Here is a 23802-nt window from a genome sequence, read left to right as displayed (position 1 = left end):
GAATAACGCAAATACGTGTTCGTAAATACGTGTGCCTATGGTGCCGCGTACGTCGTCCGCCTGCGACTCTGCGGTGTGGTGCTTTCTGCGGTGGTTTTTACTCTTTCACTCGCGTTCCTCCTCGAACATACGTAACGCGCGACCGACCGTGCACCACTGACTGCGCGCGCGGCGGCGGAGAGAACGCGCGCCGAGTTTCGAAGGCGCAACGCGCATGCGTGAATCGCTCACGCCACCGATCCCGCGAATCCGTCCGCCGTCTCCTTTCCCCCCCGCCGTCCCCCGTCCCTCCCCGTCCCGTTCCTACCCCTCCCTCGCGTCCGCCGCGCGTTGTCGTGCGTTCCTCTCGCTCGCTCGCCCGCCGCGATCGGCCCGTCGTCGTTGTCTTCTCTCGCGTCATCGTCATGCACCTCCGTCGCGCCCGCTGGCGCCGACGTCGTTACGACGCTCGTTCAACTGGCGTGAGATTTTATTAATCGAACTCTTACGATGTGCACGAGCCGAAGCGGCCGCGGGAGAGAAGGAAGAAAGAGAGAGAGAGAGAGAGAGAGAGAGAGACGCTTCGCGTGCTTTCCACAATGCGATGTTCGATGGGACTGTTGAAATTTCTAGACAATGAAAACCTGCTCGTATCACTTCCCCACATTGTTTACGATTATCCTACAAAAGTAAATTTGATTTTTCTTTGACGGAATATTTGTCGCGTACGTTCGAACCTTTCAATTTCAATTCAATTAAGCCGGCTTTGAAATACAAGGATCCGTCGATTAAAAAGGAGAAAACTGAGAAGCTCGACTTCGCATTCGGATTGTGCGACATGTCTGAATTATATCTTCTCTTTTCGTTCGCGGTCTTTCCGTGGGAATGTAAACTCGCTTCTCTCCTTCCTGTTTTGGGCTCAATTGCACACGGGCGAAAATAAGTAGAAAATGAAAAAAAAAAAAAGAGAAAGATTCGGAACTATTCCGTGTGCGTTACTTTGTGTATACGATACACATCGTGTCGCGGCACATCCGAGATAGATAGAATTTCGAAAAACCATTTTCGAATCCATTCCCCGGCACGGAAGATCGCGGGATAGAATAGAGTCTTGCTCGATTTTCATTAAAAGTTTCTTAGCGTTACCGGTATGTATGGCGAGTTTTCCAACTTTGCCGGCGCCATTCGCGGAAACTCCCTTCTATGAACGGAGGAAGCGGTAAAAAGCTTCGCTCTCGCTTTACTGTTTCGCCGAAAGCAGTTTGTACGCGTTTCGATATACATATGTAACCCAGCATTCATAATCGCTGCACAAATTGCATCACAAAAGCGTCCGCGCGGACATTACGCTTGAATATCCTCCGTAAGAGGAGCGGGGAATAATTACGTGGCTATACAGATAAAAGTGTCCCCCCTCTTTGTCCCTCTCGCCTCCTCTTTCCTCCTTGAATCATCGAAGATTAATATTCTTTTAAAATGAGGATTCGCAGTAAAGCGTCAAGATTTCCCGTCGAAGGCATCCATTCCGTCCGGATGCTAAAAAGAGAACGCTACAACGCGATGTGCCTATCCGAAGGATATCATCACTTGAATAATGAAAATAAACAACGAGATAAAAGAGATTAAAATTATATCCAAGAATACCTATTGGAGGCTGCATGGTCCAGGCTATTAAGAGAAAGGGACAACGACGTCTATCCAAAGGATACCGCTCGCGGATCCACGATCTTTGAGATTGAAATCCATGCAAATGGGGCGGTCCACGTTTCACGTTGAACTATTTTCTAGGGTTGGAGAGAGAAAGAGAGAGAGAGAGAGAGAGGGAGAGAGAAATAAGTAAATAAATGAAGCCCGACAGAACGTCGTCGCCAAGACGGTGGTCGCCGAATGACGCACGTCGATAAAGTATCGCAACGCCTCGGGGATGATCGTTACAAAAATAGGGCAAAGATCAAAGAGAAGAGAGACTAAGCGGTCATCATCCTTAAATGGACGAAAGGAGCATTATCCCTTGCGGAAAATCCAGTATTTATTAATGTTATTAACAATATTACCGAGACATATAACAATATTATCGAAGGAAAAAATGAGACTTCGACCCTTCATTGGTTAATGGACTCGGATCGTATAATAGACATTTCAAGAATACTTTTGTCGCTTTTTCGAATTGGAATTTTTTTGTTGTTAATTGGTAGAGAGTAAAAATTTCTTCTCGTTGAGATAAAATCCTAATTTATACAATTTTACTTCCTTCCCATAATATTTATTATAATTAAAACTCTGATCTTTAAAAGATACCATTGATAATTCAAGTTTCTAAAATAGTAAACGGAGAATCAATAAAATCGCATTTAATTTCTCTCGTATTCGTTTTTTTATCATATCTGGCGTTAATAATACTTGACTTTTATTTATAGAGATTATAGACAAAATATTTATAAACATAAATAAAAATATATAATCTATAAGCTAACTTTATATCGCGAGATATGCGTAGAACTATAAGAGACCGAGCTTACACGAGTCGAAATGAGGGATAAGCTAAACATAAAAGTTTAACAGTATAAATTGTGTATGATCTTCATTCATATTTTACACCGCAGCTAATTATATTCTTACCCCTTGCGTGACTCGATGCTACATACACATACATATATAAAAACACGTACATTATCACACGAAACTGTCGCGAGGTATTTCGTGGCTCAGTAAAATACGCCATATACCTCGCGAGTAAATAATTGCGTAATAATGTTCATTGTTCAAAAAGGGACGAGGAAAATTGTCGCGCATATATATACATATGTACAACGCGCATCGCTCCGTCGTTTGTTACGCATACTTGGCCGGAGCATACGAAAGTTGTTGTAATACCACTTTGCCATTCACTCCCGCGCGTCGGCTGTTTAACTTTCATCAGTGGCCTGATACCTTTGTGGTATATCATCTGCAAGTATTAGCATCGAATTGAATCTACGTCAATGCCTGAAACTGCGCGTTCTTTGGGCGGCGCGGCGACGGGCGCGGGTACACACGTAACACGCGCGATACATCCGCGAAAATTTCCGCGACTCTTTACACCCCAACACTTTTTTCACCTCTTTTTCCGTTTCCATATTCATCGATCGTCCCTCTCTCGACTCCGCGGAACGTTCTTTCTCTTTCTCTCTCTGTCTCTCTCCCCGTCGATTACGCTTTTTTCCTTTATCGTTTTTCGTCGATTTTCAACCGACTGCCATACGGCGACGATGCGGCGATGGCGACGACGACAACGACGACGCGGTGACGATGTAATGTCCTTAACATCGATTTTCCGCGGCGAACGCTAAAATAACTGACGTGGCTTCTCGCACACGCACAGCACAGGACCAATTCCTCCCCCCCCCTCCTCCCCCTTCGCGGCAGCGCGTACTCTTGCGAGTTTGTTGTCTTACTCCGGAATTTTGGTCGCTCGAGTATACAAGAGAAGATCAACGTCAATAGGGAGTCGTTTTTTCGCAAATATATTCATTCCTTCTCCCCTTTTCCGGCGGAAATTCCAGTCCAGAGTACGCTCCTTCTCTCTCATTACTCGCTTCAAGTCGAGTACTTTTCATTATCAAAGTTAAGGACACGTCGAGAACGATATTCTCTCTCTCTCTCTCTCTCTCTCTCTCTCTCTCTCTCTCTCTCTCTCTCTCTCTCTCTCTCGCAGAGCATAAAATGAAACGAGATAAAATCATTCGCAGCGAAACGTTTGCCTCTTTAGCTGAGTCTCTCAATGACGCATCCACCCTTCGATAGACGCGGCCAAGCCCTTTACCGAGCAAGGACGAGTTTCTCTCTCTCTCTCTCTCTCTCTCTCTCTCTCTTTCTCTTTCTCTTTCTCCAAGCAAAGCTAAACGTCAACGTCGGTGCGATTCGTGACGGCGGCGAGTAAAACTTCGAGACTGAATTACCTCATTTAGTTTTCTCAGCGCACCTATTGTCGTGGCACTGAGCGGATGACCGGTCGGCCAGCCGACCGACCGACCGATGCGAACTTTGCCAATTGGAATATTTAAAGCCCCAGTGCACGAAGAGAAAGAGAGAGAGAGAGAGAGAGAGAGAGAGAGTGAGCATTAACTACCAACCGAGCTCGAAAGTAATTTTGAGGCTTCCCTTGCAATATGCACGAGGGGATAGGGCCGCCTCTGTGCGCGCTTTTGTACACTCTCGACCCTCGGCTATTCATGAGTAGCCACGGTCTCGAGTAATCGTCCTACAACGACGTCCTTTCCCCTCCCCCTTTCCCCTCAAAAGCCTTGTAAGAGAGATATTGACGTCTGACGGCACGGAGATCGATCGATCGCCGATAAATCACCCGGCGACCTGCCGACATATCTCGCGTCTCTGAATCCCGTCCTAATTTTTCGATCCTCTTCTAATTGTCGAAACGACCGAAATTCAGAATTAGACGTTCGCATTTAGCGACGAGAGAGGGTGAGAGGGAGAGAGACCGCGTTGGGAATACGGCGCCTTGTTATCCGACAGGGAAGTTAACGTCAGTTATTTTAACCGAATTCGATCAGCGTCAGTCTCACGTTTGATTCCGGGGGGGAGGGGGATCTTGTTTGTATCATTGATGTCGACCCGCTATCGCAGCCAGAAACGCAGCAGTCAGCTGCATATAAAATTTATATATTGCGGATTTGACATTTTCGGGGAAATTTAGCGTTTATTTTCACCGATAGCTATCCCGGCGGAAAATCAAGCGACAGATTGCCGCTGTTGATCCTTCTTTATTTTCAGAAAGTCGCCAAATAGAGAGGCGGGCGAAATGTCGCGACGTGATATGTAGCGAGTTGGAACGATCTAGGTACTTTAGATTTCACATTTGCGGAGGTACTGTTCACATTAATTTGGTATCTTGAGCTGCTCAGGACGCTAAGTCAATATTATGTTATACAGCAAATTTGCTTTTAACAGTCCACGACGACGGCGTACGACGGCTGAATTAAGTAGGTTCCATTGAACGTGGAAAATCAGAGAGAAACGAAGTGCATCGCAGCGCGCGAGGGAGGCAGGGCGGAAGGGAAAGAGGGGGAAAAAAAGGTCAGGGAAGAAGAAGATCGGAGCTGCGCGTACACACGCGGCTTAACTCCGCGAATCGCGGTGCTTTACGACCGCCGTGGCTATAAAGTTCCCGCTAATTCCGCCCTGCAAACTTTTTTCTCGCGAGAGGTGCACGAAGACGGACAAAAATATCGTCGCGAAAGTTCCCTTTGATAAGCGCGCGTCTCGAGGAGGGCGCGTGAAGAAGCGCCGCCGCCGCCGCCGCCGCCGCCTCCCACTGCTGCTGAAGGGCGAAGTTAATCTCGCGAGAGGTGAGATTTTGACGGATAAAAACGGGAGAAACCTCGGGGGTAACGGCCGGCGAGCCAGCGCAGCTTTCACGAGAGATATCTTTGTTTTCGTTCGCGAACGGCGAACGAGGATACTCGCGAGTGTGTTTTAAACTGTTTAATCGTTCGCCCGTGCGAACTTTTGCCGATTTAGCAACGGCCAGATTACATCGTTGTGCAAATTGCTACGACGGTAGCTGAAGAAAAAAGAATATCGCCCCCTCTTTTCGCAAATGATACGGTAGTCGAGGCGGAGATTCCGAATTGATCTGTAAAGCGGTGGAGGATAAGTCGGTGTCGCGCAGCGAGTAAAGTTTGAGGTAAGCGCGAGGTGAGACAGGACGAACTCTTAAATCCGAAATTTTCGATGCGGCTAAAACTTGGCGAACGCCTCGGAGGACTCGCGAGCTCAGACGTATCCGTTCTCGTGGAAAAACGATCCACAAGTCTCTCTCTCTCTCTCTGTCTCTTCGTCTTCAAAGACACCCGACATAATTTCACTCTGCCTCGAATGTTTTCATGAGCGAGGTAAACGTTCGGGACAATGTTTAAGTAAAAATTTCGTACTCTCCTGTCGATTCTGCCTCTTCTTTCCGACAAAGATGTCGATAAAAAGGAAAAGCGACGTATGAAAATAAGAGGATCCGATGTATATCTCAACGGATCAATAACTCGCTCGTCCTTTTTGCGCGTTAACCGTGAATTTTTTTTTCCCCTTTCAAATAACGATATTACGGAGTTACCGTTGAAAATTGGAATATATTTTGCTTAAAGTAAATTAAAAATATAAAAATGACGATTTCTACTTAAAATAACTGCGATATATAAAATTACGGGCTCAAACGAAGATAGTATTTTTCGCAGTGGATTTAAAAGCGGACTCGCCTCGACAGAAATTTAATTTGAGGCATTAATCGCGGGAGGGTATATTCGACGGTTTTTATCAGATTTTCTAAGCTTCCGAGCAGGAGGGAAAGAAAAATCCCCCCCGCGCAATTTGCGTTCTCCGCATATAGGTGAGCCTTTTTCCGGCGTTTCTCTTTTTCATTTCGACAATTTTGACGGACAGCCTTTGAAATCCGATCCTATCGCATAATCCCAAAAGCACTCGTGCAATAATGGAGCCATCGTGTTAGTCGGCCGGCGGAGGCGGCGCGGCACGCGGAGTTTCAAATCGAAACCCCGGGGTCGGGCAAGAGGGAGAGGGAGAGGGAGGGGAAGGAGTAGAACGACGACGACGACGACGGTAGCGGCGGCTGCCCTGGAGGTGGGGGCATCCCGCAGGCAGGGTGGCATCCCGCGGGACTGAGAAATCCGTTTCTGGGCAAACTGTCTTGCGAGTAGTTCGCCGGATAGTTTCGGATCCAGATTCCCGGGAGTTAAGCCAAACCGCCTTCTCAAGCGAGACGACGCGAGAGGATCGTCCCCCTCCCGCCCGTCCGTCCTGACGTCTTCTCTTTCTCCCTCCTTGGCATAGCGCGACACAGTGCGGTCCCGATTGCTGAAATGAGATCCGTTTGCTACTCCTAGTTGCGGGAATAACGCACGGACGAGGCCGGATTTATGACGGCCGGGGTCAAATAAATCGCGGATTATACGACTTGACGAGCACTTTCAGAAGCTTTCTGCATCTCCCTCCGGTCCGCCTCCTTCTCACCCTCCCGTCGACGACTTCTTGGAATTTATCGCCATTTAACCCATTTAACCCTTTCGGGGACGATCTATCCGTTATGCGAAATACTCGTTGTATCTTGCGTTTACGAGGTACATTCCTACACGCAGAATTGACGCGGACGACCTTTTTTTTTGGAATGAGTCACCTTTCGGATGAGAGTCTATTCCCATTCGTTTACGCAGCGCTCTCTTATTTGAGATGAAATGGACACCGACGGACGTACTAATTAAAGAACTTTTAGATTGTGTGTATATTACTAAACTGACGGACGCTTCTGTTTAGACAGTTTTTTATTACCTTTCAAACTTCGAAGAACTAAATAGATCCGTGTAAAAAAAATCCTCTAGCACGAGAAAAATAGAATACTTAATTAAGCGTATATTTGCCTCTTAATAATTCGAATAGAAAAAATAAGATCGAAAGAATTAAATATTTCGCACGCCTGAGAGAGCGAGCCAGCCAAAGTGACGTTGAGTACAAACGCATATGCAAGATCTTATTTCCCCAATTTCGCGCTAATACGCCAGCGGAACGTTTTTCTTGCCGGATGTTTTTCACCGTAGAAACGATTTCGAAAATCGAGTCGCGAGCGCACAGGCGGAACTACTTATCCTACTCTAATATCGCCGTTATCGTCAAGTGGAGAATACAGGAGCAACTGCGCGCTTTCTTTTTTCTCTCTTTCTCTTTCCCTCTTTCCTTCTTTCTTTTTAGCTCTTTGCGAGGTCGAATTACCCTCCTGTCCACCGCTGGAAAACTTGGCATAGTCTGGGCGCCACTATCTATTCAATTTTCGCCAAGTTGGCGGAGTCGTTGCCAGGAAAGCCGACCGACCGACCGGACGGTTTTGTCTTTTCTCGCCTCTCGCGAAAGAAAGATGATGGAAGTCATTTACGGAAAAAAAAAAGAAGAGAGATAGAGGGAGAAATGCGCCCTATTCGCGCGCGAACAGACTTCCTGGAGTTACTTATGACGCGAGATAGCGGGAAAACGCGTTTCTGTCCGCCAAGATAATTTTTCATTTCGTTCTCCTTGGCACCGTATTAACATTTAAAGCGCGTTTCCTATTGATCCGTTTCCTCCGATGCAGATTGTATTTTTGTATCCCAGTATATAGTATATATACATCGATTTTTATAAATAGGAATTCTTCGAAGATCCATATAAATATAATAAGTGACATATATCTATGCTGAAACACTTGACGTGCTGCTAAATAAAATAATCAGCGCGACTTTGCTTTAGCTAAAAAAAAGTATTAATTCCAAGTTAATTCGTACCAGGTACACAGTTGTAAATAAAACCAGAACAATCAATATTACATGTAGAACATATTTCCTATATATTTCTCTGGGAGGTAGTATTTATTTATAAATAAATCATGTACCAAGATCTTGTAGATAGATTTCCAATTGTGTGATCTAGGATGTGGGGTTTATAATCCTACGACGATGCACCAGGGAAAGGATCTACTCTATTCTTCCGTAAAAGGAACTTGATCTTTCTGTCCATGTCCTCGTTGTAGATCGACTTGCAGTGCTCAAAGTTAATCCTACGTCTGACCTGGGTCGGCTTCTCGTAGTACCTGGTGCGCCTGTACTGGCCGAAGATGTCCTCCTTGGATAATATGCGATTTAATATGCGGCACGCCTTCTCCACGTCGTTGTTCTGAACGAAGATCGTACGACTGATGAATTGAGCGTGCCGCGGGAGACTCATCTGCAAAAAACGCGAAGAGCAACATTACATCTCCATGTGAAGAGCACAACTATACAGTTCCTTCTTTACCATGAAAACTTTACATGCTAGAGAATGCGTTATCGTAACGAGACATACGTAACAAATGTTCTAAAAATCTAGTATCTACGACAATTAACACAACACTAGAGAAACGTCGGAACTTCTCTCGCTAGATGTGATTTACGGGTTCCAGATTGTTAAAAAATAATTACTGTATGGCGCTCCGATTTGAGGTTAGGGTAGAAACTGTCAATCAAGTTTCCACGTCGCCTGCGTTGATTTCGATAAACACAAGAAACACTTCTCACTTATCCGTCAAAATTAATTAATAGCAAATTCGATTGACCTGCACTGACGTGCACACATTAAGATCGCTGTACGCTAAATTAACCTAAACGTAAACGTGACGAAGAACGCATCTCGGATCCTCACGTCGATTTGTGTTATAATAATTTTAATGTGCACCAGTGCGCACATCAGTGCGTTCAATCAAATTTACTATAAATTTTTTACCGAAATGAATCACAAGAAATAATTAATTTACTTGTAAAAATTAATACCTCGCTCTCAAATCTAGACTCGACCGCTTTCGGCTGGAAACGATACTAGTGGTGCCATCCGGCGGTCGCCTGGCCGAACCGACGTCGACCGACCACCGTTCCGCCAATAACTCTGTCATCAATTGCCAGCCGTTTCTGGCGGGGGGTAATCGTAGTACAGGTGTATATGCCCCAGAAATATCACGTTTAGTAGCGTGATAATGATGAAATAGACCACCAGGCAATGGGCGATCTACAAAACAGAGAGCATTGCGTGGCTCTCTAGGTTGGAGAATCCTGATGTACGTGTGTACGAGAGAAAGAGAGAGAGAGAGTACGAATTACCTCTCGATCCTTCAGATTGTAGCCGAATCCCCATCGGCACACGCAAAGCCAGACGGATAACGAGAGCAAAAGTAGAATAAGAGCGAACGGAGAAGCATATATATGCACGACGAACATTTGTCCCTGTCGCCCCTCCTCATATCTTTCTCAGCTCCTCCGGGCGGCGCGTGTCCTCGCGAGTATCGTAACCGTGTCGCTTCGCGCTGGGCTCCTCGTACTCGCTCGCCTCCATCACGTATACATCACAGCGGCGAATCCTCCGGATCGGCTTCGCGGTCGATTTCGATTTTCAAATAACCTCGCGAAGGGGATACTTAATTGTTATTTATTTCTGCGGGGGATAGTATTTTACAAATCTCTGTCATCCCTTGTCAATAATTCACGTGACATTTTCACGCCCGAAAATCACTGGAAATTTTCACAATGGTCATATCCGTCACTAAATAAACATTTTTTTTCTGACGCGTTCAAAAATGATTAACTTCAGACAGCGCGGCGAGATAGCGATCTATCTCGTTTTTTTTTTATTTTTTTACGAAATGCGCTTAATTTCGTTTACTTGCGTTACTTTTTGGGAAGGCAGCGAAATTGGCGGTAATTGTTTGATCGATAGTTCGTTGTGCCAGCACGAGGACAGTCGCAGTTTCGAGAACGCTCAAGAACGAATCTTTTTTGATTGAAAAAAAAAGTTATTTCTTTCGCCATCCTTTAAACGAGAATTTCCCGCAAACTTGATGTTAGTCGTTAAAGATGCCGCCGAAGAGGAAGAAAGAAAGCGTGCCGAAGAAGGAGGCTGTGCAAGAGTTGGAATCCACTGAGTAAGCAAACGGACACGAATACACGCGGAGACACGAAAATTGTCCCACAAATCTATATAGTTACGTTTACGTTACTGTTTATTCTACCCTTTAATTATTAATTATATTTAATGTAATAATTTATAAGGTGGTATTTTTTAACATTGCGCTGAATTTTCTCGTTTTTCTTTTTTAAGTATGATAATAATATCTAAAACCTTATCTTTTCGAAAATAAATGAAAGAAGTGTAAGACTAAGCAACATTAGGTCCGTTTTTGCAGGCCAGAACCGGAAATCGCGGAGACAACCGAGCCGGAGCCCCCGAAACAGGTGTCCTTGCTCACCGGCGAACCTTATGGACCCCGAGTTCGTATTATCAGCGAAAAAGCCGAGGAGGAGAGCTCGGACGACGAGCCGGAGTCCGAGAGCGAGGAAGAGACCAGGTATATTCAGGAAGATCACCCAGAAGTACCCTCCGAATTCTGGCACATACAAAAGCTCATCAAGTACATGAAAGCCGGCAATCAGACTGCTACCATGGTATCCTTGTGTCTATTAAAGGATTACGATCTCACCGACAAGGTTCGTCATATTTCTGTTAAATTTATTATTTAAACGTCCTAGTGACGGGAAACGTACTTACATCCGGACACTTACACAAAAACTTATTATTAATCTCACAATGCTTTTCTTATTATAATATAAAAGTTTGATTATAATCGTAAACGTTTAGTAACGCTTAATTAAAGATTTTTTAATTAAAGATAGTAACGCTTAATTAAAGCATGATTTTGATATTATAAATTAAATTTTATTGAATTTTACACGGTCGAACTTGCTCGTGATGGTGCAGATCATACAGAAGGCTATCCAAGAAATGGGCGGTCTCGAAGTCCTAGTGAACCTCCTCGAAACGAACGACATCAAGTGTCAGAACGGCTCGTTATCGGTCCTACTGCAAATCGCGACTTCCACGGAGATGAAGCGATATTTAATCGACTTGGACATCACGACGCCATTGATCCAAATGCTGAAGCATCCCGCGAGAGATATCCAGGTCGTTCATCGACCCTCATCACAATAGCCCCTTTGATTTTATCAGCCAACTTTTTATCCGCTGTGTGCAAAGTGCTTAGATTAGATTCCGATCGATTTGTCACTTAACGAAATTTTCAAATTAAAAATGCTAAAATCAAGTTTTTAAATTTTCACACAGTTATTGTTACACTTTGTTTTATTATATACATATAATGTTTATAGGTATATAATATTAATTTTAATAATTACGTAATATTAACTTCAGATTTCTTTCAGGTTTTGGCAGCCGAAACAATGGCCATTATAGCACGAGTCAGGAAGGCTAGAAAACAAATCAGAATTCGCGGTGGAATACCGCTCATAGTAAGTTATTCAGTTCCAAACAACGTTACTCAAACAAGGCGAATGAGTCGTTTTAAGATTTTGTATACGTAGCAATTTTTCGAAAGAAAATTTAAATATCAAAGCACATATTTTAATTTTTTTTCAATGTGGCCAGCATAACAATCTCTTGCATTATGGTTTGACAGTTAGACGTAATGGATGTGCCGGACGAAGTTCTTCGCCGGCCATACGACGAACTGAGCGAGGCTAGCAAAGAGCTCGTTGCCGTCGCCACAGGTTGCGCCAAGGTTTTAGATTCCTTAGGCAGCAGTCCAAAGGTCAAGGAGCAGCTTCGCAAGCACGGTGTCGTTCGTTTGATGTCGCGTTTTTTGAGATCGAAACACACTCGACTGATTATACCCATGATGGGCGTCGTGCAGCAGTGCGCTGATCTGGTTTATTGAATTTTTTCTTTCGTTTATTTATATATTAATAGTATTCATTCCACTAATACAATCAACATAATAATTTTTGCCTTAAAAATATAATCTTGGAACTTATAAAATACGCATACTAAAATATATGCCACATAGAAATATAACACGATTCTTGAAATAATGTATATTTACCTATCATGGTTTTGTTAAAAACAGTTAAGAAAAATGCACTGTTATTTCAAAAAATATTTTACTTCTATGTTACATATTGGACAGATATTTTTGTTTGTTCCATATTTTGATTTTAGAATATTATATTTGTTAGTTTTTGACACATTATTTCTCGTCTCTGACGTTATACCAATGATATTGCATGATGAGAGAAATTAAATTATCATAATTAATAGAGTTTAAATCATATTAAATAACTTATTTTCAGAATTTTATTATATAAATATCCTCGTAGCTGGTGTCGTATTTATTCGCGTATCCATAGAATGTTTTCAGAGAAGCGTTTGAGCGAGTAGGCATCATCGACGACTTGGTGCGACATTTGAAGAACGACAACGTAAAGTTAAAGGAGAACTCTGCCCTAGCCATCTTCAAATGCGCTTCGAATAAGGAAACTCGAACGATGGTGCGTCGAGCCGGCGGTTTGGACCCACTTTGTAAACTTGTGCAAAGTGACGAAGTGCACGCCAACAAACGTCTGTTGGCCGCAGTCACCGGCGGCGTCTGGAAGTGCGCCATCAGTCCGGAAAATATAACGAGATTCAATCAGAACGGTTTGGTAGCATCGCTGGTGCCTCTGCTCGAGGAAAACGAGGATGAACGGGTATTGGCCAACGTCGTGGGTGCCCTCGCCGAGTGCTGTAAGGATCCTGTTAACAGGGACGTCTTGAGGGATAACGAAGGCTTACCGAAACTGGTAAAGACCGTTCAAAGTTGGAAGTACGGTTCTGTGGTTTTCTTCTCTCTCTCTCTCTCTCTCTCTCTCTCTCTCTCTCTCTCTCTCTGAATCAAACTTTGCTTCTCCACGTGTCAAACGATAATTCTACGTGTTTATATACTGTAAGAGAGAATAGATTCGTAGATATTGATGGTCTCAAAAGTGTAATGCCTTAGAGATTTGATTTTTTCCTCTTCGAATAAAAAGTAATTTTTATACATGTAAAAATATATCTGAACATTAAATTATTTAATCGTGTAACGTCTAATTTAATAACTAGAACATTATATCGGAAAAAGAATTAAAAACTACTTGAATGTAGATAGAAGAGGTTTTTTTGGCATTCAGAATAAATACTTCGATATGATAAAGAATGTAATCAATTTTTTAAAACAATCTTTGGGTGAATATTAGTTGAATTAACATCTTTTGTAAACAGTTTAATAATCAATTATCAATTTTGTTATTGGAGTATCGCTGCATTGACCCATTTACGTTTAATTAATCCCATTGGAGTTTATATGAGAGATAATTTCCAAATGAGGCGAAAATTAGATTGCGCATCGAAGGGTTCGCGAGTACCACCCCCGATGATTAATTGAGTTAACGTGCGCCATACGCGTTTGAACAATGTTTCCTCGTTACCCCGATGGCGATACCGCAAAATGAGTTCAGGGACCTTTGCAGATTAGACTATTGAGCGCCACGTACGAGCCATTACTGGAGAACGTGCCACTGGTGCTGAAAGAGTGCGCCCTCGATGAGAGATGCATGGATATTATCAACGATCCAGAGCATCGACTGGACGGCGTGCGATTAGTCTGGTCCCTCTTGAAGCACTCCAGCGATGTGATCAAGCGTAACGCCTGTCTCGCTCTGGTATCTTGCATCCGGCACGCCAAGGACTCACCGGAAATGGTGCGCGCCTTCGTGGGCGGCTTGGAGCTCACGGTCAGTCTCCTAGAAAGCAAGGATACAGAAGTGCTCAGTGCAGTCTGCGCCATGATCGCGGAGATCGCTACCGACCCTGAGAACCTAGGCATCCTTACGGATCACGGCGTCGTGAGGAAATTGGCCGCCCTCGTGGAAACTGTTAAGTACAGCGCTTCTTGCAACGATTATCTTTTTATGGATTTTGCAAGATTGCTTCATTGAACGAAAGACAATAGTTAATATATTCCCGAGAATGAGTTTTTTTTTATTTTTACGCCTTACAGAATTATCATCAGCGAATAATTTATATATTCTTTTTTTTGCGAACGTATGAAATAAAATATAAAGCACGCTTTTTACATAACTTCTCATGTTCTTTATATAATTCCTCGTATCTTTTTTATCAGATTAACCTAGTTAATTATTTATTTAATCACAATGGCACTTAGAAGATTACTTCGTTTTTTTTTTATAAAGTAATTGCACTTAAATATTTTGAATATAATATTAATATGCATAATAATATTTTATAATATTTGGTTGTTAAATATATTTTAAATTAAAATGTTCGCGCAATAATGAGACTATTTTTATTTAAAGAACGACGAGAATTTGCGTGCTAATCTAACGTTGGCGATAGCATATTGCTGCGACTGGGATCGGAACAGTTACGAATTCGGTAAATTAAACGCCGTCGCGCCGCTCGTTAATTATATGACGAGTAAAAACAAATACGTGTTGAAGGGTGTTTGCATTGCTGTGTACCATTTGAGCAAGGAACCCTTAAATTGCGTGACCATGCACACTTGCGGTGTTATCAAGGTACAATTGGGCGATTGTGTTTCCTGCATATATGACATTAATGTTTGATGTTAAAAAGACGTAACTTTAACAAAATTAAATCCTCGAAGTTAAAAATAAATGTTTTATTTGAAAATGAATGTTTCTTATACATAAGCATATTAAGCATATTAAGTTATAGCCAGTAGCATTGTACATTTATAATAGTTTTTTAATATCAAGAGATTTTTTTATAAACAGATTATTCAATAAAAACTTAAAGTCAGATATTTAATTACGTCTTTTTAATACAATTTGATTAATTATCGTCTCGTGTACCGAGACGACAAAATTGCTCTTTTGCTATGTGGTTTCCATTTTCCGAAAATTCTGGATAAAGATGGAATTTTCATATAGCACGTATTACGCTTGGTGGGCTCGGACGATCCAGAGGTACAGATCGCAGCTGCATCCACTATTCGTCACATAAGAAAGCTTGCGCTGACGGCCGAGAAATTCCACTTCAACGAAATGTAATTCTTTGTTACACTTTTTATGAATTTAAATCCTAAAGAGCACAACTTGGATTATTTAAACTAAAATTGATCATTTATTGTTAATTTTCTCATTTGTGATTATAAATATCGGTAAATTATTAAGCTAACAGCTTGCAAAAGCAAAAATAAAAGAAAAACATATTTTAATTAACACTTAAATTAAAAATGATTAAAAAAATTAATCTTATTTAGATAACAAGCACGAAAATATTTTATTAATATGAACGTTTCGGACGTATCTAGACAATTATCTATTTATTTGATTAAATACAATTATGCTGAAGGATAAATAAAGTCCAAAATGTTCATACTAATTGCTCTCGTATTAGCAAGATTATTTGAACTTATTTTATATTATTTTAAAGTTTATTGGTTATTCCCTTATTTTGTTTTTATTGGCAAATAATTTTTAATTAATAATAAAAATTTTTTAATAATAAATGGCAATTTTTAATTGGCATTTTTTAATTGGCAAATAATAAATATTTAATTTTTAAAAAATCAACACAATTTATCTATAGAAACTTAATATACTTATCACATTCACTTATACTTTGTTTATGCTCTTCAGGATTAATTTACTTTTACTACTAATGCTGTTATAAATAATTTGAATCTTCTACAGGAGCTCGTTACCAGAGATTGATTACCGTTTGTGATCGATCAATAATCGGCGAAAGAGAGAAGAGGGGAAGAAAAGGAAGTGTATAAAATAAAAACATTTATTGTGGTGCGTGTATGGTGACTTATAATTTTTGTCAATATCTCTAAATTTACAATTTTAAAACCCGTAATATTCCTCTCTCGGCAACAACTGGTAACACCATATGTATATTAAAAACTTTAAGAGTGACAGAAAAAGATATAGAAAAATTGTCCTTCGAGATTCATTTCATAGAATTCACAAATGGAACAACGATCGGTGAAACTTGATCGGATACGTGATTATAATTAACTATTAAGTTGTACAAGACGGTTTATAATTTGAGCAATATACAATATCTTAAGCTTGTGTCCTATATTTCAAAAAGCGAGAAATTATTCAAGCTATCGGTAGAGGTATACTATAAACATAAAAGGACAATCGCATGCAAATTAAGATGCAATTTCACATATATATAATGTACAAATTTAAGCTAATTGTGCGTGTCGTTTCATTGACGACTCGTGTACTAACTAGAAGGCAATAATTCCTGATAGGTTTTAAAAGTTCGCCTTATCGCGATACAACAATGAGATGGCAACATTTGCAGTCTGCAAAGATCAATTCAAATTCTTAGATTAGATTTAACTACGTATCTGAATACATGTAGCTTCTGGTTATCATATATCGATTATTATCTTCGATATTTTTTTCATCCTTACTTATTTAAATCATCCTTACTGTAGATAAGAAATCCTAATATATAAGAAATTTAGTTTCTTATCAACAATGCCTCATAAACAACTTACCTACTAAAAACTGATTTCACCAACATCTATTTCGGACAGATACCGTAAACATTTTAAGATAGAAAACCAAACATTATCAATATACCATTATCGTTATCTGGATTATCTTCTTTCTTACTCTTTCTCTCAAAAAAGATAATGAATTAATAAAATCAAATAATCAGCATTTGATGTTTGTAAAACTTTCCTCTAAAAGTAAAGTATTCTAATAAACGTGCATAATAATCAATGATTATGCAAATGGCAAAAAAAAAACAAGCGACCAATCTACACTATTATACAAAAACATTCCAAGTTTTATGTTTAGTTGGCTCAGGATCACTGTAAACGATAAGCCGAGTTTTATCTGAAAATAAAACTCTTATTTCTATGTTGAAACTATTTTTAACTACATTATTTTATAATTTTGAAAGCAGACTTTATACTGTAAATGATTTATTTTCAGAAGGCTTTTTTTCATTCTTGCATACGTATTCGCTATCTATTTATAAATTTGCACAACTTTAGTTTCTCCTGATCCATTTGGTAATTGCCTATTTATCTCCAGGGTAGTGAAAATTTCTATTTGTTTGGCTTTTTTTTAAATCTTTGTAGTTGTTAATGTAATAACATTTTCTGTAATATTCGAGCACAAAATTCACTCTCTCTCTCTCTCTCTCTCTCTCTCTCTCTCTCTCTCTCTCTCTCTCTCTCTCTCTTTGCTAGGAATGAGTAAAAAGGGAAAGACGCAAATGGACTTTCAGTTTGTTTGATTTACTGCTTCATTAATCTTGCTTTGTGGTTGCATCTGGCTTGTTGGTCAGCAGTGCGTCCGCCGCAGTCTTGATTGCTACAAAAATCCACACATTCCATATATTTTTGCTCCAATTTATTGCAAATAAATATTCTTCCACCACATTAATCTATAGTTTCAGATAATTTTTGATAAAAAATAATGGCCTCACCTTTGTCACGTGCATTAGACAAAAATCTGTCTAATTCAGGCTGATATTGAATAAACTTTGGACGGATGATACGTCGGTACAGAATCATGGAGCCATTGTACTCTCCTGATGGTAGCATCAACCATACATAGAATATACACTATGGTACAAATATATAAATTGATCATGTTTGCTCTTGTGCTAGGGTGTTTTTAAGTTATCAACATTTTATAGAATTATACCTTGAATAGCCAATAAACTGGAAACCAGCAGACAATATACTCTGAGAAGAATTCTACTATAGTAAATACAGCAAAAACGACCCAATAGGTAAGCCACTTTGTGTCGTCCTCCTTCTTAGGACTTTCCAACGCTTTCATAGATTGGTATGCAGGATAAACAAAACCAATTATATTACACACTAGCTGTTGTCCTAATCCAAACACCAGATATACAGCCAGCAGCACCAATGAGCCTAATAATAATATCGTAATAATAGTAATAACAATATCGTAATTTCTCGGGAATATTCGCGTTTAAATTCAATATACTGCTGCTTGCAGGAATTCAAAGTGCAAACAAGCCGAAAATACGGAAGAATATTCTGAAGTCTCGTTATCTGATGAGCGCGAACAAAGATCAACAAGCAAGATTTTCGGGAAAGATTTCGAGATGTATCTATCAGGGTAAAAAAGCGACATAAAAGGCGGAAAAAAGGGGAGAAAAAAATTGTGAAATTCGTCAGGTTGCATAAGAAGCGCGCGGTAACGCGAATCTCACGGGGCCGTGAAATCGCATTAACATGCGGCTGATTAATTATTCGAATGCACGCAGGCAATCAATCGGAATGACTGGAAAGTTTGTGTAACCGCCACGCCGCCGGACGGGCGCACTCACCAACAAAGATGTACAGCCGATCAACGCCGGTCTTCTCCTCCGCGAGGGCGAACATTTTCGTCCACGGTTTGCTCTCGTCTCTCAACGCCTTCTCGAGGTGTTCCTTCACGGCGGCGATTCGCGACATTTCCTCTTCTTTTTTTTCCCTCGCAGGCTAAATTATCTTTTGACGAGAGATCCGTGATATGTACTTACGAGCGTTGGTTAGCCGTCCGTACTTGTTCGCTAAATCGCCACTAGAGAGAGATATGGCTGACGTTCGATATCGACCGATCGACACGTTCGACCGTTTTTTCTTTCTCGATCGCATCATTCGAGACATCTCTCGCGACTCGATTCTCGAAATGAACTATTAAAAAATATCTAATATCAGATGGTTTGTTCGCGTCGCCATGCCCCGACATGCTCCTACTCACTCCAACGCATTCTAATAGGTTGGCGTCATCGGAATCAACGTATTGGAGTGCGTTGGAGTGAGTAGGAGCATGTCGGAGCATGGCGACGCGAACAGACCACTAGAGAGGAACCTGAGATCATCCGTCAGCGCCTCTATGTGCACAAAATGTGAACATTAAACTATCTAGTCAAATATCTATGGTCGGAATTCATAGTCGAATCTTATTCAAGTTCCAGCTTAAGCACGATCTTGAGACGTCAATGCTGTTATTTCATTAAGTAAGTCTCAAGTCGGCTCGAAGCTAGACTTAAGACAATGCTTGAGCTTAAGATCGGTCTATGAATCCCGTCCTATGAATCCCGTAGGTAATGGGCATGACTTTTTGGGTCTCTTTTATGCTATGTCCACGTTTATTTGGTTCTGTTTCATGCTGTACCCGTAAATTTTACAATTATATGCATTCATATTTTAAATCTGTTTTATGCAAATGTGCAATACCACATATACATGACATAAATTCAAATAATTGATTTGATAAAAATTCACTCACCGATTGCTGTCGCTGCTTCTGCTACTGCTACATTCCTTTTCCGGAATACCGAGTCGCTCCATGGATGCCGCTTTCTGCTGACATCATCCTGCTATTCTCGAACCGCACATTAATAACGATCGCTTGATACTTTATTCGGCACTCCCGATATTATAGATAATATATCACACACGAGTAAAACGTAAACCGTGCGCGAGAATTTCACTTGGCGCGACCGTTATATTTGAAAAAATACGTAAAAGTACGTCTCGTCTGAGTGGCGGCGAATTAAAGTTTCATTATTGGCACGATCGACATTCTACCGAACGGATTACGTACACTCCTCGAGCGAGTACGCGCACATGAAAACTTTGCGAAAGTGGCGTGACGTCACACGTAACTTCGTGGAAACGCAGGCCGAGAAAAACCGTTTGAATGAAAATTACGCGCCGAGATACAACTAACGGAGACAAATTCGTTTCGAGAATTTCGTATGCTCGACTAGTAGTGCACAACACCGTACCTGCACAACACCGGACAATTCAATTCTGAACACGCACGAAGTCGACAGAGCGTCCGACCGGCGCTGGAACGCGAGGTAACATGGCGTACGTGACCGCTGGCAGGAAGACTCGGCGGGACTCGGCGCTAGTCGGCGCCACTCGGCGTTGCTAGGCGGTGTTGACCGCCGCGCCTGCGCCGAATAGCGCCGAGTCACGTACGCCGCTGCCGCCGCCATGTTGCTCCGCGCTCCAGCGCCGGTCGGACGCATCGGACGTTCTGTCGACTTCGTGCGTGTCTCGCGTGTGTCTCTCGCGTATTCAGAATTCGAATTGTGCGCAGCTACGATGTTGAGACTGTGAGAGTGTCGTCGCGAGCCATGTGAGATCGTAACAGAGTACGTAACAGAGGTCGTATGTGTAAAGCGCGGCACCGTGCGTTCAGTTTCGAGTAAAGTGTTCGCGTGCGCGTTCGAACAAAGTGTTTGCTCGAAGGAGACGTTCGGTAGAATGTCGATCGTGCCAATAATGAAACTTTAATTCGCCGCCACTCAGACGAGACGTACTTTCACGTATTTTTTCAAATGTAACGGTCGCGCCAAGTGAAATTCTCGCGCACGGTTTACGTTTTACTCGTGTGTGATATATGTGATATAATATTCGTAATATCAGGAGTGCCGAATAAAGTATCGGGCGATCGTTATTAATGTGCGATCATTATTAATGTGGTTCGAGAACAGCAGGATGAGGTCAGCAGAAAGCAGCATCCATGGAGCGAATCAATATTCCGGAAAAGGAATGTAGCAGTAGCAGCAGCATCAGCAACAGGAGCAGCGACAGCAATCGGTGAGTGAATTTTTATCAAATCAATTAATTGAATTTATCTTCTTCGCAAGAAAAAAGAAAATTTATTTTTTTTAAAGAGATTAAATTTTTTTATTAACACATTAACAAACAGCTCAGATATTAGGCGCACGTCGTATCGTAAAAAGATTCTCTCTTCGTAATAAGTCTTGTACTGGAAATAAATTAGTCTATAAATAAATGTAATTTCCTCTAATGATTAAAAACTCTGGATCTCTTCACTTTAGAGCGTTTGTCGCGTTTGGCTGTAACGTAAAATAATACGTGCGCGTAGAGCATTAATATTAACGTCGATACGCGATGGTTCACACGGAAATTAATTCATTTCCGTAATATCAGTAGTTCTTCAACGAAATAATATACATCCTCAAATAAGAGAAGATCATGTGCGGCATGTACAGCTATATACAACTAGTTTGAAAATCTATGAAGATCAAAGAGACGTGGCACGTGACTGTACAGTATACAATATTTCAGGAAACAATTTTTGAGCAGTTTTAAGCGTTTTTGGCCAGTCCTAGTTTGACGTGCGGTAAAGGATTAAAGGGTGTCGTGTTTCGAATCTCCTTCTCGAGACAATTCGAATAAATATCGGCAGTGAGTTCGCTCAGTGGAATCTCCTTGTCGGTCTTGGCAGCTTTCATGGCATCATCCACCGATTTCCTGATCTCATTCTCTATTGCCTGAAACACAGAAAAAGATCGTACTTTTAGATTATTTGAAATAAAAAAAATAATAATATTCAAATAGATAATAAATCTAACGAAAGAGACGTCGACTTACTTTGATCTCGTCCGCAGTGACGAGATTGGAATTAAGAATTCTCTCCTTGAAGCTGGTCAGAGGATCCCGAGTCTGTCGAACCTCCTGCACTTCTTCTCGTGTACGATAACTGGTTCCTGGGTCCGACATACTGTGCCCGCTGTATCTGTACGTCATCGTCTCCATGACTATCGGTCCCTTACCGGACGTGCAATGATCGATCGCGAACCTCGTGGCTTCTCTCACGGCTAACACATCCATTCCGTCCACCTGTAACACAATTTTCACCGTAAATTCTATTTACTTAAAAAAAAAATTTAAAAAAAACAAATATTTTAGAAAAGCGATAACGCACCCATATTCCTGGAATATAATCGCCTCTAGTGTAATATTCTGTGCTCGCCGCAGCACGATCTACGCTAGTACCCATTCCATAGCCGTTATTCTCGCAAACAAAAATGCAGGGTACGTCCCAAAGTTTAGCCATATTGTACACCTCGAACACTTGGCCCTGATTGGCCGCCCCATCGCCGTACAACGTTAGACAAACCCCGCCGTTATTCAGATATTTTTGTGCAAAGGCAATTCCAACTCCAAGCGGCACCTAATCGCAGTGATATGGTATGTAAATATTTTTAAAAAGTTTAAACATTGGCAACATTAAATTAAATTTGAAAATTAATGCAAACCTGAGCGCCAACAATGCCGTTTCCTCCATAGAAGTTCTCAGAGTACATGTGCATGGAACCACCCTTGCCCTTGGCATTGCCACCCTGTCTGCCTGTAAGTTCTGCAAAGACACCAAATACATCTATGCCCATCAAATAAGTCCATCCGTGTGCGCGATAAGCCGTGATTACAGCATCTTGGGACCTCATCGCAGCTTTCATACCGACCGCACAAGCTTCCTGTGAAAAAAATGCAACAAAAATTGAAGTGATTCTGAATCAAATAAATGAAAAAACGTGAAATAATAATAGTTACTTGTCCGGAATATAAGTGACAGAAACCCCGAATAATCTTCTCTTTGTACAGATTGCCAGCGGCCGTTTCCATACGACGTATCGTATGTAGTTGCTTAAACAGTTTGATAGCGTCATCCCGTGTCACCGTAACCTGAGTGGATGGGCCTTGATCTAGTTTGTGCAGGCGGAAAGGCTTGGTCTCGTACGAGGCTTCGGTGGCATAATTATTTTTCTTGCTCAAGAAAAACGAGGCCACCTAGAAACATCAAATGCTAATAATTGTTCAGCAACACAAGAACATACTGCAACATAGTTATAACATGTGCGACAATGTGTAAAATTCACGTTAGCCTGTGAGAATTAGTGTGACGGTGTTCCTTAGAAAGCTCGAGTTCTGAGTTCTGAGCTGTTGTGTTAACATCAAATCGAATCCAAAAGCAAATACAAGACGGCAGCGCAATGCGACTCGCCGAGGTGATAATTACCTCGTTCCAGCTTCCAAACTGGAGTATGCGAGATATTGAGGAAAGAAGAAGACTCATGAAATACTGTGTCGCAAGCAGGAGGGTGTCCGGGACTCGTAACAAGACCCTGACATGGAAAGACACGACGCGGTGTGTTTAGAGGTCACGCGTCACTCATCGGTGCACTTACGTTTCGTCGTGACGACTGCGTGACGACGTTCCTGAGGCAGTTCGGTAACATTTCCTAACGACGGGGAAGAAATCAACGGAAGCAGAACTTGTTTCTTGCCTCGCGGAGTCCGGTGCAGAAGTACGCCTTGTCGTTGCCGTGAACCTGCGTGAACCACCTTCACCTGACACGAACTCTCACGCCACTAAGCCAGTCAGACGGTCAGACCAGATGGTGCACGAATGAACGGCGTGTAGATGTAATCCACGCCAGGAACGGTCCTAGTCGAGGCACAAAAGACTCTCCTTCTCTTTCCAAACTTTAATTGTACTTGAATTCTAATATATTCTAAAAATTTCTTACTCTATAATTTCTAAAAACTTAGAAAATCTTAAAAATATGAATACATGAAAAAGTAATTTC

At 41.6% G+C, this 23802-nt stretch overlaps 4 protein-coding genes across 9 annotated transcripts; 1 reads left to right on the top strand and 3 right to left on the bottom strand.

The window, feature by feature from the left end:
* The first annotated feature begins 258 nt into the window (after window positions 1–258).
* Window positions 259–16901, top strand: LOC105840035 (armadillo repeat-containing protein gudu). 3 transcript variants are annotated; one of them, XM_036295214.1, is made up of 10 exons: window positions 259–5662; window positions 10721–11021; window positions 11293–11496; window positions 11754–11840; window positions 12008–12256; window positions 12735–13166; window positions 13875–14279; window positions 14721–14942; window positions 15318–15433; window positions 16083–16901. In XM_036295214.1, exons 2-10 carry the CDS (start codon window positions 10950–10952, stop codon window positions 16114–16116), a joined length of 1821 nt encoding a protein of 606 aa, XP_036151107.1. In that variant the 5' UTR covers window positions 259–5662; window positions 10721–10949; the 3' UTR covers window positions 16117–16901. The 3 variants fall into 3 exon arrangements, with proteins under 3 accessions (XP_036151107.1, XP_012542211.1, XP_012542210.1); XM_012686757.3 differs by lacking the exon at window positions 259–5662 and adding an exon at window positions 9469–10459 and having other exon boundaries at window positions 15301–15433; XM_012686756.3 differs by lacking the exon at window positions 259–5662 and adding an exon at window positions 9481–10459.
* Window positions 8336–9457, bottom strand: LOC105840037 (28S ribosomal protein S21, mitochondrial). 3 transcript variants are annotated; one of them, XM_012686759.1, is made up of 3 exons: window positions 9318–9451; window positions 8970–9027; window positions 8336–8736 (listed from the first exon to the last, which is right to left on the bottom strand). In XM_012686759.1, exons 1-3 carry the CDS (start codon window positions 9434–9436, stop codon window positions 8461–8463), a joined length of 453 nt encoding a protein of 150 aa, XP_012542213.1. In that variant the 5' UTR covers window positions 9437–9451; the 3' UTR covers window positions 8336–8460. The 3 variants fall into 3 exon arrangements, with proteins under 3 accessions (XP_012542213.1, XP_012542214.1, XP_028047891.1); XM_012686760.2 differs by lacking the exon at window positions 8970–9027 and having other exon boundaries at window positions 9318–9457; XM_028192090.2 differs by lacking the exons at window positions 8970–9027; window positions 9318–9451 and adding an exon at window positions 8806–8945.
* On the bottom strand, window positions 16222–19068 carry LOC105840036 (receptor expression-enhancing protein 5). Its single transcript, XM_012686758.3, has 4 exons — window positions 18730–19068; window positions 18075–18307; window positions 17854–17992; window positions 16222–17738 (listed from the first exon to the last, which is right to left on the bottom strand). The coding sequence occupies exons 1-4, from the start codon at window positions 18854–18856 to the stop codon at window positions 17674–17676; spliced, it is 564 nt and encodes a 187-aa protein (XP_012542212.1). The 5' UTR covers window positions 18857–19068; the 3' UTR covers window positions 16222–17673.
* A 1978-nt stretch (window positions 19069–21046) lies between these two features.
* On the bottom strand, window positions 21047–23647 carry LOC105827807 (probable pyruvate dehydrogenase E1 component subunit alpha, mitochondrial). 2 transcript variants are annotated; one of them, XM_028192059.2, is made up of 7 exons: window positions 23401–23647; window positions 23232–23249; window positions 22766–23002; window positions 22471–22689; window positions 22137–22385; window positions 21803–22051; window positions 21047–21702 (listed from the first exon to the last, which is right to left on the bottom strand). In XM_028192059.2, exons 1-7 carry the CDS (start codon window positions 23449–23451, stop codon window positions 21517–21519), a joined length of 1209 nt encoding a protein of 402 aa, XP_028047860.1. In that variant the 5' UTR covers window positions 23452–23647; the 3' UTR covers window positions 21047–21516. The 2 variants fall into 2 exon arrangements, with proteins under 2 accessions (XP_028047860.1, XP_012521400.1); XM_012665946.3 differs by lacking the exon at window positions 23232–23249 and having other exon boundaries at window positions 23401–23641.
* Between the last annotated feature and the right edge of the window lie 155 nt (window positions 23648–23802).

The sequence above is a fragment of the Monomorium pharaonis genome, unplaced genomic scaffold (assembly GCF_013373865.1).
Source record: "Monomorium pharaonis isolate MP-MQ-018 unplaced genomic scaffold, ASM1337386v2 scaffold_709, whole genome shotgun sequence".
Classification (NCBI taxonomy): Eukaryota; Metazoa; Arthropoda; class Insecta; order Hymenoptera; family Formicidae; genus Monomorium; species Monomorium pharaonis.
The sequence above is the reverse complement of the archived record's forward strand: the minus strand, read 5'-3'. Positions and strand labels throughout refer to the sequence as shown.